This window comes from Martes martes (genome assembly GCF_963455335.1).
Source record: "Martes martes genome assembly, chromosome: 5".
Lineage (NCBI taxonomy): Eukaryota > Metazoa > Chordata > Mammalia > Carnivora > Mustelidae > Martes > Martes martes.
In genome coordinates this window covers 124,382,652-124,398,791 of record NC_137892.1, presented here as the reverse complement: position 1 = coordinate 124,398,791, position 16,140 = coordinate 124,382,652, and the positions used below count along the sequence as shown (strand labels likewise).

Below are 16,140 nucleotides of genomic sequence, written 5' to 3'. Positions count from 1 at the left end.
TGGCTGTTCAGAGACAGGAAAACAAGCACCGGGACACTGGAGGGCCCTGGAGGGACCCCTGGTTCTGCCTGGCAGGAAGCCTCTTTGCCTCTGAGTCTCATTGTCTTCCTTTTCAGGGTAGGACTGTTCTGACACAAGAGGTATTGTGAAAGCACTCCACGAGCTCTAAGGGGTCATGCTCCTGTCAGGTAACAGTAGTGTTTTGGGTGGAGTTGGTACTTTCTGAGAGTCAAAGGGTACCTCTTGACGTTCACTGGGAGCTCGAGCCTCAGGGCCTGGGGCCTGCCTGTAACCTGTTCCTGCACTGCCACCTGCTGGCGAGTATCTGCAATAGCAGCGTGAACCCTTGGCCCGCCTTCAGGCCCTTCCTCCCGTCCAAGTAGAGATCTCTAATCTGCGGGAAGGCGGAGCTGGGAGAAGTCCGGGCGCTAAGGCTCAGCATCCCGACTCCAGGCCAAGAGTGCAAATGCAAGGCCCCACATCCCTTTGCAACCCACCCTCTGGCCCTTTGCAGCCTTGGCCTCTGTTCTTGCTGTGAAGATTGTCCTCGCGGCCCTGTGCACACCAGCAGTGGGGATGGACTCTGGAAGTGGCTGGTGCAGGAATCTGGAGTCCCAGACACCCCGAGCATGGTCTAGAGGGGACTGTGGGCTCCAGAAGGCACATCCCCTTGGCGCTGTGGAATCCAGGTAACTTAGGGGGCCGCATGGCTGAGTGACCAGCTCACCTGCTTTGCCTGGGACTGTCCTGTGTCAGCAAACCAGGATGGGTGGTCACCTTGCCGTGGCCTAAGGGCCAAAGCCTCTGCATCCACACGTTGGCTCCACCTTGACAGCCTGGATGCAGAGAACCACACTGGCCTCTGCTGTGACAGGGGCCGCCCCTTGGCCAGTGGAGCCTCTCATCCCGTCCCTCTCTCCAGCCCCAGGGCTCCTGTCCCAGGCACTCAGTCCACAGTGTGTGGGTTTTGAGGGGCCTCTCCCCTTACTCCTTTCTCCAAACTAGTCTCCAGAAGTTCTGAGGCCTAGCGGCTTGTCTGTGAGGTTGGGTGTGGAGGGACTTCTTCTGGAACAAGTTCTCATTTTACAAGGAATCCAAGGCCTAGAGGAGAAGAGCTTTGCCCCCAGGCCCCTGTGAGAGACTTTGCTGCTGGCCGGCTCTTAGCGGCAACCCGTGTCAACCTCCCCCTTCCTCTGGATACAGGGCCCCTGGTGTGGCTGAGAGAAAGCCAGCCTCATCCCTGGTTTTAAGGCCAGACCACAGGGTTCAGGCATAATCCCACTGTAATTGGCTCGGTCTTGAGCATGAGACCAAGTTGGCCCAATCAGAAAGGAGACCTTGGCTTTTATTTTGCAAATAGCGAGATCTGGAACAGGAAACAAACACCACCCCCCCCACCCCCACCCCCGCCCCAACCCAGTGTGGTTGGTCGGCAGAGACTGGGAGACAGCAAGTGCGCAGAAGTTGGTAGCTATTTATTGCACTGAAAACACCAGTAAAACAGACACCCCTTCTTCCCCCCTCCCACCCAATAGCAGAAGTTTTGAGCAGTGGTCATTCAAGTTCACAGCCACATATTTTTAAAAAAAGAGAAAAAAAAAAGAAGAAGAAAGAAAGGAAAGAAAGAACTGAAACAAATCCCCAAACAAATAGTAACAAAGAAACCAGCACGGGGAGTCTGGCAAACACATCCCCCAAAGGGTCTCCCCTTGGGAGACAGGAGGCCAGGATTAGCGCCTCGGGGCGCACAGTCCTGGGAGAATACTTTCCTATAGAGGTGTTGGCATGCTGGAGCCTAGGTCTGGTCTTAGGTCTGGATTTTTTTTTTTTTTTTTTGCATCTACAGGATGTTTTAGAGGAGCAGAGTTTCACTGTCTGGTGGGGGTGGGCTCTGGGCCACTGTGTCTGCCAGCCTCCCCTGCCTGGGCCTCCGGATGGCACCAATGCCCTGTGGTCCACGCTGGCTGACTTCCTACCCACCGGAGTGGCCTTCCTCCGGGGGAGCCATCTCCTCCTGGGGTAGGGACCTGCCTCCATTTCTCTGGCACTTGGAATGGGACACAGTGGATAGGAGGCATGAGGCGTGCCAGCAAATAAGAATCAGGACACTGGGGTCCTCCAGCTCAGTTGCCCCTGGTGGAAAAACTCAGGGCCAGAGCAGGAAAAGGACTTGCCCAAGGTCACACAGCAAGTCTGGTCAGACCTGGGAATGGAATCCTAATCCTACTAACCCCCAAAGCATGGCTCTTTCCCCGCAGTCCACTGCTAATGAGCAGTTGACAGGCACCAAAGAGGGGAATGAGGGGCAGGTGCGGGAGTGGTGGGGGGCTGGCCAGGCTCAGAACGAAGCAGGAGTCTAGCCAGTGACTAACCCTGTCAGTTCTCACAGGTACATTGGGCTTCACTTCACTGTCCTGTTGGATTCCCCCATCAACCCTGCAGCATAGGCTGGGCAGGAATATTTAACCCTTTAACTGATGGGGAAACTGAGGCTGAGAAGGGGACCAGACTTGGTCTTGGTAATTGCAGCATCCCCTGTGAAGGCCACACCTTCACGCTGGGCTTGGGGCTTGCTGTGGGAGCTGGCAGCTCACAAGGGAGGCAGGCGGTTTTACCGCTGGGACGCTGGGATCACTGGGCCTTAGTGGGAAGCCCTCTGGACCCGGGGCAGGTCAAGTCCCTACGCCCTGGGCCTCGGCAGCAGGGTGTCTGCCTAGGATAGAGGCCAGTGATCAACCAGTTTGGAGAGCAGGAAGCCCAGGCAGCCTCTTTCCTGGCCTGCAGCCCCAGTCCAACCTGCCTCACCTGTCCCCAGGGCAGCAGCTGTGGAGAAAAGGGCCCAGCAGACATCTCATGATCAGGGAGGACTCAGAAAGTCCCAGATCAAACATCTCCACCAGTCCTCCAGCCAACACCCAGGACTCCCCAGAGGTTCGGGGGAAACAGAGCCTCCTCCAGATCCCCGGGGATGTGGCTCTTCCTCCCCTAAAATCCTCCAGAGGGGACAGTATCTCATGCTGGCAGAACACGGCCACACAGAGGCCAAAAAGCACAGAGAGGCGGCAACATAATTCCGAGTCGGACACTGAGAATACAACCTCTTTTTTTTTTTTTTTTGTCCAAAACATGTAGATTGGTTTTGCTGAATGTTTTTCTTCTTTTCTTTTTTTTTTTTTTTGAACATACTTACTGCATATAAAGTCATGCAAAGAAAACAGTGCAGACAGTAGATCCTAGTGGACGTGCCAAGGCATTCCACATCAGAGTCAATCCCGGGGAAGAGGGAAAGAGAAAAGAAAAGAAAGAGATTCGAACCCACGGCTGCAGGACGAGGCGTGAAGAGGAGAAATTCCAGTGCTCTGCTTGGACCAGCAGATGAGGAAGGGAGAGGCAATGAAGACACATGCTCGTGAACCCCCAAAGACTGGGGAGTGCTTGGGGGGGCACACACGGATGCGGTGGGATGAAATCCTGGGAATCTGGGAAGCGTCCTAGTAGGAACTTCAGTTTGGGAGGCAAGCAAAAAAAAAAAAAAGATATTTCTGTCCTGACAACCTCCCCCACTCTCTCTGCCCTGATTTGCTGTTTCTTAGCACTAACATCTGGTGTTTCTAGAATCCTGAAAGGAACCTTGGGACCAAAATGTCAGCGAGGCCCTCCACCCCACCCAGGGCTGAGTCCACCTCGGACCCAGATAACCACAGATGACAGAGTGAATCTCAGAGATGACATGAAAACAAAAACAAAACAAACCAAAAAAAAAAAAAAAACCAAAACCCCAAAAAACAAAAAACGAAACAAAACCACAAAAAAAAAAAAAAAAGAAGAAGAAGAAGAAGGAAAAAAAACCTAGAACAAAAAAAATCTACCCCTCACCCCTCTTCCCACATCCCTTCCCAACCCGGCCCGACCCTCCTCACAATAATTTGAGAGGTTTAGTTATTACATAAATATCCATGAACGCAAAATCCATTTACAAAACACACAGGAGTTTGGCTATAAAAAGGCATGCGGTCCAAGTAGGAGTGGTACCTAAACGTGCCTTCTTTGCCCCCAAAAAAGCAATCAGATTCTCTCCCTCTGATGGGACGAAGCTGGAATTCTCCGGGACTGATGGAAGGGTGGAATGGGCGTTACTGTTGGAGGTAAACATCAGCCGAAGGCAGAAGGAAAGAGTGGGGGCACCCTGAGAGGATCGCACTCCACGCACGGAGGGAGAAGGGTCCGCATGGACAGGAGGACGAGCAGGACTGGAGAAGGAGGAGCTAGGGAGGCAGTGTGAGGTGGGGGCTCCTGGCGTCTGCTCCTCTCTCACCCTCTCCCACAGGGGAGGCTGGCTCACGGGGCTGGGGGGACCCTGGAAGGGAGAGACAGGGAGATGGGGGGCGGATGCCACACTCCTCCTGATTCCGCCCCTCCTTCTCCTCAGTGGCTGGGGGACACACAGCTGGGCATTCTGGCCTACAGCCAAGGCAAGACCAGGCCGACGACAGCCAGGAGGGGGAGCCCTCGGAGCCAGCACCCAGAGGGGAGGGCCCCCCCCCTGGGGGCACCCAGTCCTGAGGCGGCCCCGCCCTGGCGGGTGACACAGAGCGAGAGGGACAGGGGGTGGCAGGGAGATGTGCCATTTGCTCGGAAGTCGTGATAGCTTTTGTGAGCAGGCAGGATTTTTTGACGTAGCTCTGACGGTGATGGTGATGATGGTGGTAGTGAGGTGACGTGATTGGGGGAATTCCAGCAAAATCCAAGTGGGAGAACCAGCAGCCACATTCCATGAACGAAGAGTAAATCTCTGCGGTCCAGGGCCCCCGGCCTGGTCCTTCAGCTGTAAGAAATTATATGTGTGGGGGGTAATGCAAGTGTTTCTGAGGGCAGCCCCCTCCCCATCCTTAGATGGGGTCGAAGCTGCTTCCGGCAGGTCCCGCTCAGTGCCGCCCCCCTACCCCGGGAACCTGCAGATCTGGTCTCCTCCCCGTGGTCCTCCAGCCCCCACCCCATGGCCTTCCAGCACCCAAGCTCCCCAACATGTCCCCGTCCAGACTGACACCGCCCCCCATTCTTTTAGACTGTCCCAGATGACAGATGGCAGAAAGGAGGAGCTCTTACTGGGGCAGGACGGAGGGCGCCCCAGATCTGTGGAAGTGGACGATCTGCCATTTGCCGTCCCGGCGGTGCCAGACGCGGGTCTCCTCCGACTGGGCCGTGCGGGGGATGCCGCCTGCATCCAGGTACTGCGTGATGCGGATGTAGGCAATGCAGGCCGACTCGTCGCCCATCAGGTGGATATGGGGGTTCAGGATGGTGGTGTGCACAGGCTTGCTGTTCCGAGACCACACTGGAGGTGGGGATGGGAGGGGGCAGAGGAGATGCAACGGGGGGCCTCCTGTGTCCCTTCCTTCACTTCCCTGTCTCCCAGCGACCCTCTCAGCAGAGGCACCCCCCGCCTGCCTCATTTCCACAGGAGGGGTTCAGCTAGGAGTCCAGGCAGAACTTCCAGATGGCTAGAGCAGATCCCAGATTAGAGACAATGAATTTCAGACATGCCAATTCTTTAAACACAGGGGAATGGGATTTTAGATTCACAGGATCTCAGACGCGTGAAAGTATAGGGCTATGACTGTAGACTCAGATGAACTTAGACCAGAGTCTCAAAACCAGGTTCCCTACAGAGGCCAGACAAGTACATAAACGAGGGGGGCGAGAAGGGTATAAGATGCTAAATAGTAACAGACCCTTTGCCTCTGGGTCAGGGAGCGAGCCATAGGGAGCGGTGGAGACTGTGGTGAATAGCACACCTTGTCCCACCTGCAGAGGGCGCCCTGTCCACAGCTTCCCTGGGGGCTCTCTGTGAGAACCTGACCCTTGAACAATGAGGGGGAGGGAAGTTAGCCGCACCCTACCCCCAACCCCCTGCACACTTGAAAATCCACATATAACTTCTGACTTCCCCAAAACTTAACTGCTAACAACCTTCTGTTGACTGGAAGTCTCACCGATAACATCAACAGTCGATTAACCCACATTTTGTATGTTATTTGTATTATGTGCTACGTTCTTACAATACAGTAAGCTAGAGGAAAGAAACTGTTATTAAGAAAATCACAAGGAAAAGGAAATGCATTTACAGGGCCGGTCTGTACTTATTGGGGAAGATGTGTGTAGAAGTGGACCCACACAGGTCCAACCCGTGTTGTTCAAGTGTCAGCTTTAATGGAACCCACATTGCCACACATGATTTTTGAGGAGAATCTAGAAATCTGAATTTTTATGTGAAAATGCCTCATCTTTATTATTGGCCACTAATTCAAATTTAAAACCTCATGCAAGCCACGAGAAGCATATATGTCATTTAGATATGGCCTATGGACCCTTGATCTGCAACCCCTACTCCCGACATATGGAATTATGGAAACCCGATTCATATTAAAATTGAGGAATCCTAGGATCTTGGAATTGTGAGGATGGAATTGGTGGTCATGGGGTAAGGTCATGGAGATTTCCAGAGTCAAGCAGAAAGGCTTGTAATCATGACAGAACTGAGAAAGGTACCTGAAGCCAGCTTTCTCTATGAAACACGTGAGCCACTATTATTATTACTATTATTATTCATTATTATTATTAATTATTTTAGTTCTAGGAACTCTCCATGTTTTCAGCAAGATAGAAAACAAAAGTACAGAAAGACAATGACCCAGGGAAGGGCTGGACTGGGGTCATGAGGGTCCCGGGCTTCAGAGGAACCCTTATGCCTTCTCTTTGTGTAGCCCAAAGGCAGGTCCAAATCCCACAGAGGACCAGTTTAAAAAATACACTGCCCATCTCCTCTGTTGAAGATGACAGTTCAAAAATCTATGTTATTCGAAAGCCTCCTTCCTCTTCCCCACCCTCTGATTCTGATGCCCAGCCAGGTTTGTGAGCCATGGGTTTCCTGAGAAATGTAAAATATCTTTTTTTTTTCTGAACTACCAAAAGCATCCCTAATATTATAATCACACTATGCCCAGGCTTTGGCTGTGGAACACCAAATCACTGAGACTTACATATGTAGACTAACAGACTGTGACCATTTTGGGCTCTCAGTGAAGGTAGAGCTTTTGCATTATAGGCTTGGGAGTGACCTCAGAGGTCAGAGGTCACTCAGTGGCCCTCCTACAAAATGCAAGGAGGCCTCCATAAGCATCCTCGACAGCAGCCAGGGCTGGAGGCACCCAAGACCATCTAGGTCAATGCCTCCATTAAACACATCTGGAAACTGAGGTCCAGAAAAGCAATCTGACTTGTCCCAAGCTGGGCCACTTCCCGAAAGAAATGCAATAGAACCTAAAAGAAGTCAGTCTCCAGATGGGACCGAATTAGGACAATCTAGAACAATCTCAGAAGAGACAAACGAGCTCAGCATTGTTGAGGGTGCCTCGCTGTTGTTGGCAGGGGCTGGAGTTCTGGGGGACGTTTGTAAAAAAGGATCTCCTAATGTGGTGTCTCTGAAGGGACCGGGCCTTCTAATGCCCACCCTTATAGGCAGCATGGGAGAAAGGGCCAGGTCCTCCAGCAGGGAAAAACAGGCAGGATGCTGGGACTTGGCCTGGGTGAAGAAGTCACTCTGGGTCTTGCACTCACGGGCCGGCTGGCATTCAAACCTAGAGTCCAGGGGGCCGGTGTTGTGATGAGGCCCTCAGTGTGGACCCGGGCCAAGAGCTAGTTCAGCTTTCTCTTTGTGTTCCTCATCTCGGAGCCTTTAGAGACAGCTCAGCCTGGTTTCTGCTCTGCTCAGTGGGAATTGGGGAGTTGACACTGGGAAACCAGCACCTCCAGAAGACAGACCTATATAGAGAGGAGCCAGGGAACTCCAGGGTGATGGAGAAAATTTAGGGTCCAGCCACCTGTCTTCACATGAAAATTTAACCTCCCCTGCTATCCTTGGAGCATCAGAGTTTGATTAATCAAGGGAAAAGGTAACTTCCTTCTCAGCTTATGGAGGGGGCTCTTGGCCCCTCTGGTCTGTAAGGTACAGTCTGATTTAGCGCCCAGCTGAGCCTTGCCCCCTGATGAAGCTGCACGTATTGAAAGAGAATTGAGCAAGGTACCAGCTTTCTCACTGTGCGAACCAGTGCTGTTTCAAGCGGTGCCCACGTACTCCAGAAATCATCTTGCGTAGCCTCAGGGGTATATGCCTTCCCCTTGGGGTACCTTGATATGCCACTCAGGGCCTTCCTGGAGGTCCTGAGCTAGAGGAGTCTACCCTGCACGTGCTTTGGTTCGTCCCTGTCTGACCCCTGGCCAAGGTGAGACATGGACACAGGCAGAAAGCGCCCTAGGTCAGGCCCAGCCTCAGCCTCCTGACAGCCCCTAGTTGCAAAGCTGCCAGGGTCTCTCCTCCAGAGGAGAGGCCCAGGAAGGACAGACATGCGGACAGAGACCTAGACACACAGGCAGGGGCACAGCAGTGTGAGCTCGGGTCCCCTCCTCTTCCCCAGACTGCCCACCCACAGGCATAACAGCCCACCAGCCAGCTTGTGACCAGTTGGGAGAGCTGGGGTGACCCCAGACATCTAGATGGCTGTGACATGGGTATATGCCCAGGCAGGAAAGCTCCCTCGTCTGGAAACTGAGAATAAAGGCCATCCCCACACCCTCCCAGGGGCAGGAGCTGGGGCAGGGGCCGGGGCAGGGGCAGGAGAGGGCTGGGAGGGCTTGTCACCCTTGTCCCAGGTCCCCATCCTCAGCCATAGGAGGGACAGCTGGCAGTCAGACGGGCCCGGGTTATGAGAGGGAACCAAGATGGTACCAACCCCTGTCCACACGGGATCTTCCTCTTCGCGGGCTCCTGAGCTGCCCCGGGGGCCCTGCCCGTCACCCTGCTGTGCCATCCGGCAGGACATGGAACGAGAGCAGACAACAGGCACCCCAGAGAGAAGGGATTGCTCACGGTTTTCAAAATAGAATCGATGGAAGTCCAGGCCCTCCACCAGGTTCCCCAGGGCCTCCGGTTCGAAGGCCGTCATCCCAGGGTCACACATCTTCCTAGGGGGAGGAAGTCAGAGAAAAGAGGGCTTGGGGTGGCCTCCTGGGGCCACCTTCTCATTCCAGATGCCTGGACTGGAGGAGGGTGGGCCTGTGACATTGAAGTGATCGTGGCCGGCTCACAGGATCGGTACGGTCAGTGGGTGGGAACAGGCTTGCCAACTGCACCGTGAGGCACCCACTGCCCACTAGGGGTGCCACTTAGAACTGGGAAGCCTGGGTGCAGGTCCAGCTCCTGCCACTCACTGGTTATAAGACCCCCAGCACCAAGCGAGAGCGCTGCGAGGGGCCGTGAAGCGTCATGGGCAGCCCTCAGGCGCTGGCCGGGGGTCACTGGGCCTGCAGGCTTGTCTCTACATCACATCTCCCTGCCCAGGGCAGCAGGGCCAATCTGCCTTCCTGGGGGGCGGGGGAGGACTTTTTCCTTCACGTGAAAGTGATCTCTGCTCACAGAGCAGGTATGTCCCTGGAGGAGGTGACTTTTGCTTCCTTAAAGGTGCCCCTTTTGCCCTCAGCGTGAGCCTCAGTTTTCTCTTTTGTAACGTGAGGAAAGTAGCCTTCCATGAAGTCATGCCTGGGAGGAAGGCATGTATTTTCGGCTCAGAGCTCCCTTCCAGGTCTCAGCCTTCTGGGGAACTCTGACAGTCAGGTTGAGGAAGGAAAAACTGTCTCCCCCACCCCCAGGCCTCTGGGACCTGTGGCACAACACAGACCCCCGTTACAGTGACAATGCAGCTGGGGACAGGAAGTACCTCTGGACGAGCAAAGATCCCAAGCTGGGGAGGAACAGGAGACAGCGGGAGGACAGGTATGGGGCCTGGCATTGTCTGATCTGGGCACTGTGGGGAGTGTAGGCCATTCTGTCCCTGCTCTTCCCTGACTGTCCCTGTCCGTGTGACCCCAAACAACTCGCTTCTCAGCTCAGCACCCCAAATTCTCCAAATGGATTAGTGGAGGGCTGGGGGCCCTGCTCAGACCATATGAGATGCTCAGGACCCTTCAGTTCCAGAAGCCGTCAAGTCTGGGGGTCCGAGCCCCAAGTATCGGGGAGACTGAGCCCCTCACTGGAGGGGTCCCTGACTCTGAAGTGACTCAGAGACCCTCTGTTCCAACTCCATTACACATCTAGGGACACTGAGGCTCAGTGAGCGCGGGTTACTCAGGGCCAGACTCAGGACACCAGAGGCTCCAGAGGTGATGGCACGGGGTCAGAACCTAGGATAGGCTGCACATGCCGGGAGAATGACATCACAGAGGTAGGGGGTCCCCAGAAATGGCACTGCAGGGAGGGGTTTGGGGTCCATAGAAACCACCTCTCTTTCTCTCCCTCCTTGGCTGTATCCTTTCAGAGATAGTCCTGGGCTCTTCCCGGGTCTGATTTAGCTCTCTTGAGGAGGGCTGCCAGCAAGACCCGTTTAGCGCCGTGTTTCTGTGCTTTTAGGCTTTACCTGGGTGCACGTGTGCACACATGCCTAGCCACACCACTTATGCACACAGTCACAAACGTTCACATGTGGACAGGTGCGTGCACACACGCATCCATGCAGCCTCTGTCCCACACCTGTACCTTCCAGAGTCCTTGTTCCTCCAACAGAAGCAGTGGGTTGCTGGCGCTTTGCCACCTGCTGCTGTTGAAACCTTCCCACAATTAAAATGCACCTGGCCTGCCAAGCCTTTGGGAGACAAACTTAAGGTCCTGGGCACCGAGGAAACCAGGAACCAGCTGCCCAAGACCTAGATCCCAGTTAAATTATTCCCACCTCACCCGAACCCAAGGCAGGGTCATTCTACCTTAGATGGCAGCTTTTATCCACCAAAAATCATATGTGGGGTCTTGTCAGCCCTAGCTGAGAGGTTGAGGGCTCAGCCCAGAATTCACGCTCTCCCTGGGGTGGGCCGGCTTCTGGGCCAGACCATGCAGGCTCTGGGTGGACACTAGGGGGCGCTCCAGCCCAGCCTTCGCACACAGCCGCTCCTTGAAAGGCTGGTCCAGATGGGTAGGGGACATCTCACACCATCTGTTTCATTTTATGTTATTTTTGGACACTTGGCCTTATTCCCCAGAGAATTTAAGGTTCTGTTTCGAGGTTTGTTTCCTCACCCCTGCTCACTGGAGGACGCACCCTGTGGATTCCTGCCTGCTTCTGCCCACCTGAGGTCAGAGGCCTGAGGAGGTCCAGGCTGAGGAACAGGCCCATGCAGCAGGTCTGAGGAGAGGCCCGCCTCCCTCCCCTCCTTCCCCGCTCATCTCCTGAGGAGGCCCATGCTGTGGTGGGGGAAGCAAAGGAGTTTTGTTGGAGTTCCTTCTGGGGAACAAGAGATGAGGAGGAGGATATGAGGAGGAGGAGAAGAGGGAGGACCGAGATACAGAATATTGTGAACAGAAAGCGTCATTAAAGCAGAAAGTCTAAATGCAAAACAGACATACGAGTTCAGTCTGGTTCATGGCACATGCAGAGGGAGTGAATGAGGACTGGAGACGAGAACCCCCAAAGTTAGCCATCAGCACCCCTGAGCGACGATCCAGGCAGGACATGCAGAGTGGACCCAGCCGACTCACGTGTAGGACTCAAAATCTCCATTGCTTATGGCTTCAATCAGCTGCTCTGTCACTTTAATAATCTCCTGTTTCCGCACTGCAAGGCAGGAGGAGACACAGAGAAATGATAGTAATATAACGAAGCACCAGCTACCGTTTTCTGAGTCCCTGTCATATGCCAGACCCTGTGTGGGGACCTGAGGGCCTTGTACAGACAGTCTCGGTTAGCCTCACATTATCCCTGGGAATGGTACTTCCATTTCACAGAAGCAGAAACTGAGGCCCAGAAAAGTGGAGAAGAGTGGGAAATTTCCCTCAGCTGCAAAGGGCAGAGTCAGTGTCCCAGTTGGCAGCCTTGGCCTCAGTGAATCATGCATGGTGGACATTCTGACATTAGGCCTCATGGGAAGCCAGGCTGACTCCAAAATACACTACTCTGTCCCCTTGCTTTGCCTCCTGAGTCAAAACCAGGTCAACAGTGGTGGTTGTTGCTAGCAGCCATGAGCCAGGGCTCCCCCTGGGCCCAAACTGGGGGCCTTAAGGAAGGTCTTAGGGCTTACTGCTCCCTTAGGTCTGGGTGAGCTTTTTGCTCCATGTGGGGCCTGTAGGAATCAGGCACTGAGGGATTCAGAACTTTCTAGGCATCATGAATCCCTGAGACCCGGCCTCCACTGTCCACCCCCAGAACGCAACGAACGGCTCTTTCTGGTAGAGGCTTAGGCCATCAGCTTTCTCATGACAAGGGCTCTGTTCTGAGCCCCAGTTTTCCCAGCTGTGAAATGGAAACAGCACCACCTCTCATCCCTTCAGTGCCGAACCCAGACTGGAGAACCAGACAGACTTCACCCACTTCTCCCAGACACCCCAGGAGGTCAGCAAGGCCAGCACCCCCGATCTGACACACGTGGAGACTGAGCCTCGCTGACGGAGGAATTTGGAGCCCAGTGTCCTGGCTCCCAGCAGGACTGTCCCACCAGAAGCCTGGCCTGGTTCCCTGGGGCAGGCTGTCCTCACACGGGCCCACGCTTCACTTCCAACCCAGTCACAGCTGGCTGGCCTACGGAGCAGCCTCTGGTGAGACACGTGGCCATGTCTCAGTCTGGGGCGGAGGGAGGGGAACACGCCTGGCTGAGGCCCTGTCCCTGCCCCTTTCCTCATCACCACCTGTGACACCCCACCCCTGATGCCGGGGAGCTCACCTCGGGCCCAGAGGACACAGAATCCTACAACATCTGAGCTGAAAGAAACCTAGGGGACCAGAGCCTCAGCCTCCAGATGATGATGGAAATGGATGGCCATTTTTTTTTTTCAGATGATGGGGGAAATAGAGGCCCAGGAAGGGGTTGACTTGCCCAAGGACATAGAACACCTTGGTGTAGGGCCTGGTTCCCAGCCCAGGGCCTTTTACCCAGGACCTCCACGCCCCCCACCCCATGCTCCCTGACGGGTTAGGCCCGTAAGCTTGTCTATCTCCCAACTTAGATACGTGCTCCGTGGAAGCTGGACTGTGGCTGCCTTTGTCACACTGGACGCCCGAGCCTGGAACAGACCTGGCCCCACAGGCGTTCCCCACCGCACGAACAAGCACACCAGCCTTTGTGCCGTGTGCTCAGCTTGAAGCATCTGGAAGCCTCACGGCATGACTTCATGGGGCCATCACTGCCACATCAGAGATGAGCAAACCACGAGTGAGAGAGGGTGACTGTCTGCTGTAGCGGGCTGACCGCTCCCACCAGAGTCTGCAGCTCCAAAGCCCATCACACTCTCCTCAAGGCAGGGGCTCTGTGCCCAGCATGCCTGTTGGCACATGGTGTGTGTCCTGTAGACGTAACAGTCACCATCTTCAATGTCAGTAGCACAGTGAGGGGCTAATTCTTGATCTCCTGGCTCTGCTCAGATTTACCAGTGCTGGGAATGAGCCTGTGTTGGACCGTGAGCTCTACCGGCTCACACCGGGGGGGCCTCGCCTGGGGTGGGGGCAGAGGAGGCAGGGGCGAGCCAATCAGTGGGTGAACTGAACCAGGCCCAGGGCTGCTGTCTTTGCCCTGTGTGCTGGAACCTACCAAATGGCCAGGTGGTCTCTATCCCTTGGAGCCCAAGAGCCTGGCCTGCTGCCCAACTCTGCCTTCCTTCATGGAGACCGAGGGCAGGAAGACACCCATCCCTGCCAGGTGACACAGCGTTCCACTCCCATGCAGAAGCAGGGTGGTGATCCAGAGCGGTCCACACACTCCTGGCAGGCCGTGGGACCTGGGCCACCTCCTGGCTTTCTCTGCACAGACTTTAAGACTCCTTCCAGCCTGACATCCCACGAGCCTATGCTTCATTCATTCCCAACTCCTGTGAGCTCCTTCTCACTGCCATCCCGGAGACGCTGGGAGAGTGGTCAGGGGCCTGGATTCTGGAGCCGGACTCTCTGGGTTTGGAGCCCGACTCTGCTGCTTATACTTCCCCGTGCCTCAGTTTTCCCGTATGTGTAATGGAGCTTCTAATAGTACTTACCTCACAAGGTGGTTCTGAGAACCGAGTCAAGGATGCATCAGTAGAAATAACAAACACATGTATGCTTCTCATTAAGAACCAGCTACTGTTCCAAGCCCTTTCTATCAACTCATTTATGTCAATAATGATGCACAATATAAAGCATTTAGAGCCGTGCCTGGCAGTCTGTGAATAAGAGCGATGATTATTATCATCTGGAAATCTCCGAATTGGAAGTTCTCCCTGAGGACAGCCTCTGGTCTCTAGCCAGGGCAAGGATGCTTCCCAGCAGCCTGAGACATGATGGTTCCGTTTTTGGTTGGGACTTTGGGGGTTGTAGCCTGCCAGGGAACCTGACACACTGTTGGGCTTCTCTCCCTCTGCACTCACCTTCTTCTTTTAAGTTAGACTCTCCCCTCCGAAAGCCCCTTGTTAGGGTTCTCTTCCCCTTTCTGCCTTCTGGGGCCCCAGAGTATGCATCCGCTTCCCCAGACCCTATGCCCTCTCCCTTCTACTAGTCTTCTCTTTCTAAGGCTGAAAGCCTCCAGGATAGGGTTTGCGGGATCTGATTTAAGCTGGCTATCCACTCTTTGAGGGTCCTTGAGCTGTTTAAATGCCTCTCTGAGTGTCAGCACACAATCCTCAATGTGGCTTAAATATTGCAGAATATCAGGTCTGGGGTAGCACTCTATCCACTCCTCAAATCTGGACACTATACCTCTATTAACGCATTCAGAGACAATGCCTAACTTGGCTGTGCTTCTAGCCACTCAGAACATCAAGTTTAACAACAGTGGAAGTCTAGTGGGCAGAAATCTCCCTAGTAGCTTCATCTCTGGGACAGAAGATCTGGGAGTCTGGTGCTCCCGAGAGCTGGAGAAATTCACTCCGGTTTTGGTTCCCTTCCCTGTCCTCAGCAGTCCTGTTTCTATGTGAGAGATTCATTCAACCTCTGGCATTTCTCATCTGCTAGGTGTTCACCCATGCAATCTAGGAGTGCTCCTATACAGATGGGAAAGCTGAGGCCCCAGAGAGGCTAAGACACTCTCTGAAGGTCTCACAGCACACTGAGGCTAAAATGGAATCAGCATTCCTGGCCCGTATTCCCCAGAAGGTCTCTGTCTAGATTCTGAGGCAGCTCTTTGGGTTGGGGAAGAAATTAATTTTTCATGGCACTGGCCAGGATGAGTTAGGGAAGTGGGAAGGAAGCCTGGCAGAGCCCCGTCCGCACAGCTCAGAGGGCCAGAGGCCTGTGCATTAAGCCTGAGGTGCTCTGAAATATTAATGTCTCTTTCTTTGCTCAGGGGAAATTGTTCCCTGGAGGATGACATTTCTAATTAACTTTAATGTTAGGTCAGAATCTACCCCACCAGCTGCTTAGGGAGCTACTTAGGGAGAAGACTTAACAAATTAACACCAGAAAATGTTTTTTTCTGAAACTTTCTCTGAGGCCTGAAGAAGCTGGGGGAGGCACGGGGCTCCTCTTTCCTGCCAAACACAGGGAGAAGCTCTTGGCTGAGCCAGTGTCGCTGCTATCTGACATGGCCTTTTACATGGGGGAAACTGAGGAAGGGAACAGGGCCCCAGTTCTGCCATCGATAACCTGGACTTGCCCTATCTCTCTGGGCCTGAGATGCTCCTCTGTAACAGGGGTACAGACTAAGACTCTAAGACTCCACAAATTTTCCCATCCTGATCTCTCTAGAGCGGAGTCTAATGACAGCAAGTGTGAGGCCTCAGGATGCCACCCAGAGCCATTACCCCAGGGGGAGAATGTCTTTGATGGGTCACGTTCACATTTATAACACATACAAATTTCACATTCCTTTCCAAATATTTCTAACATATAAATATCTGTCTTAAAATAATCTTTGAGTAAAACTGATGCTCCAAGAAAATTCCATGTGGCTTCCTGTCATTCAGCCATAAGTTCCAGTTTGAAAAAAAGAAATTGAAATTTATTAAACTATGACCAGTGCCAAACACTGTGAAACCACTATATACGCAGCCTCTCATTTCATCCGCACAGCAGTCCTCTGAGATTGTTACCATTATCATCCCCTCTTTACCGAAGGAAAACTGAGGCTCAGAGAGGTTGA

General features: G+C 53.8%; 1 protein-coding gene across 1 annotated transcript in view; it reads right to left on the bottom strand.

The window, feature by feature from the left end:
- Positions 1 to 1,461: 1,461 nt before the first annotated feature.
- The window catches only part of CAMK2A (calcium/calmodulin dependent protein kinase II alpha), a gene marked incomplete at its 5' end in the record, with an annotated part of 60,445 nt that continues 45,766 nt past the window's right edge, over positions 1,462 to 16,140 (bottom strand). Inside the window, 4 exons of the mRNA XM_080804501.1 lie at positions 1,462 to 4,825; positions 5,107 to 5,335; positions 8,927 to 9,021; positions 11,582 to 11,657. Coding sequence (XP_080660627.1) covers positions 4,822 to 4,825; positions 5,107 to 5,335; positions 8,927 to 9,021; positions 11,582 to 11,657 — 404 coding nt within the window. The 3' untranslated portion in view covers positions 1,462 to 4,821. The remainder of the gene's footprint in view (positions 4,826 to 5,106; positions 5,336 to 8,926; positions 9,022 to 11,581; positions 11,658 to 16,140) is intronic.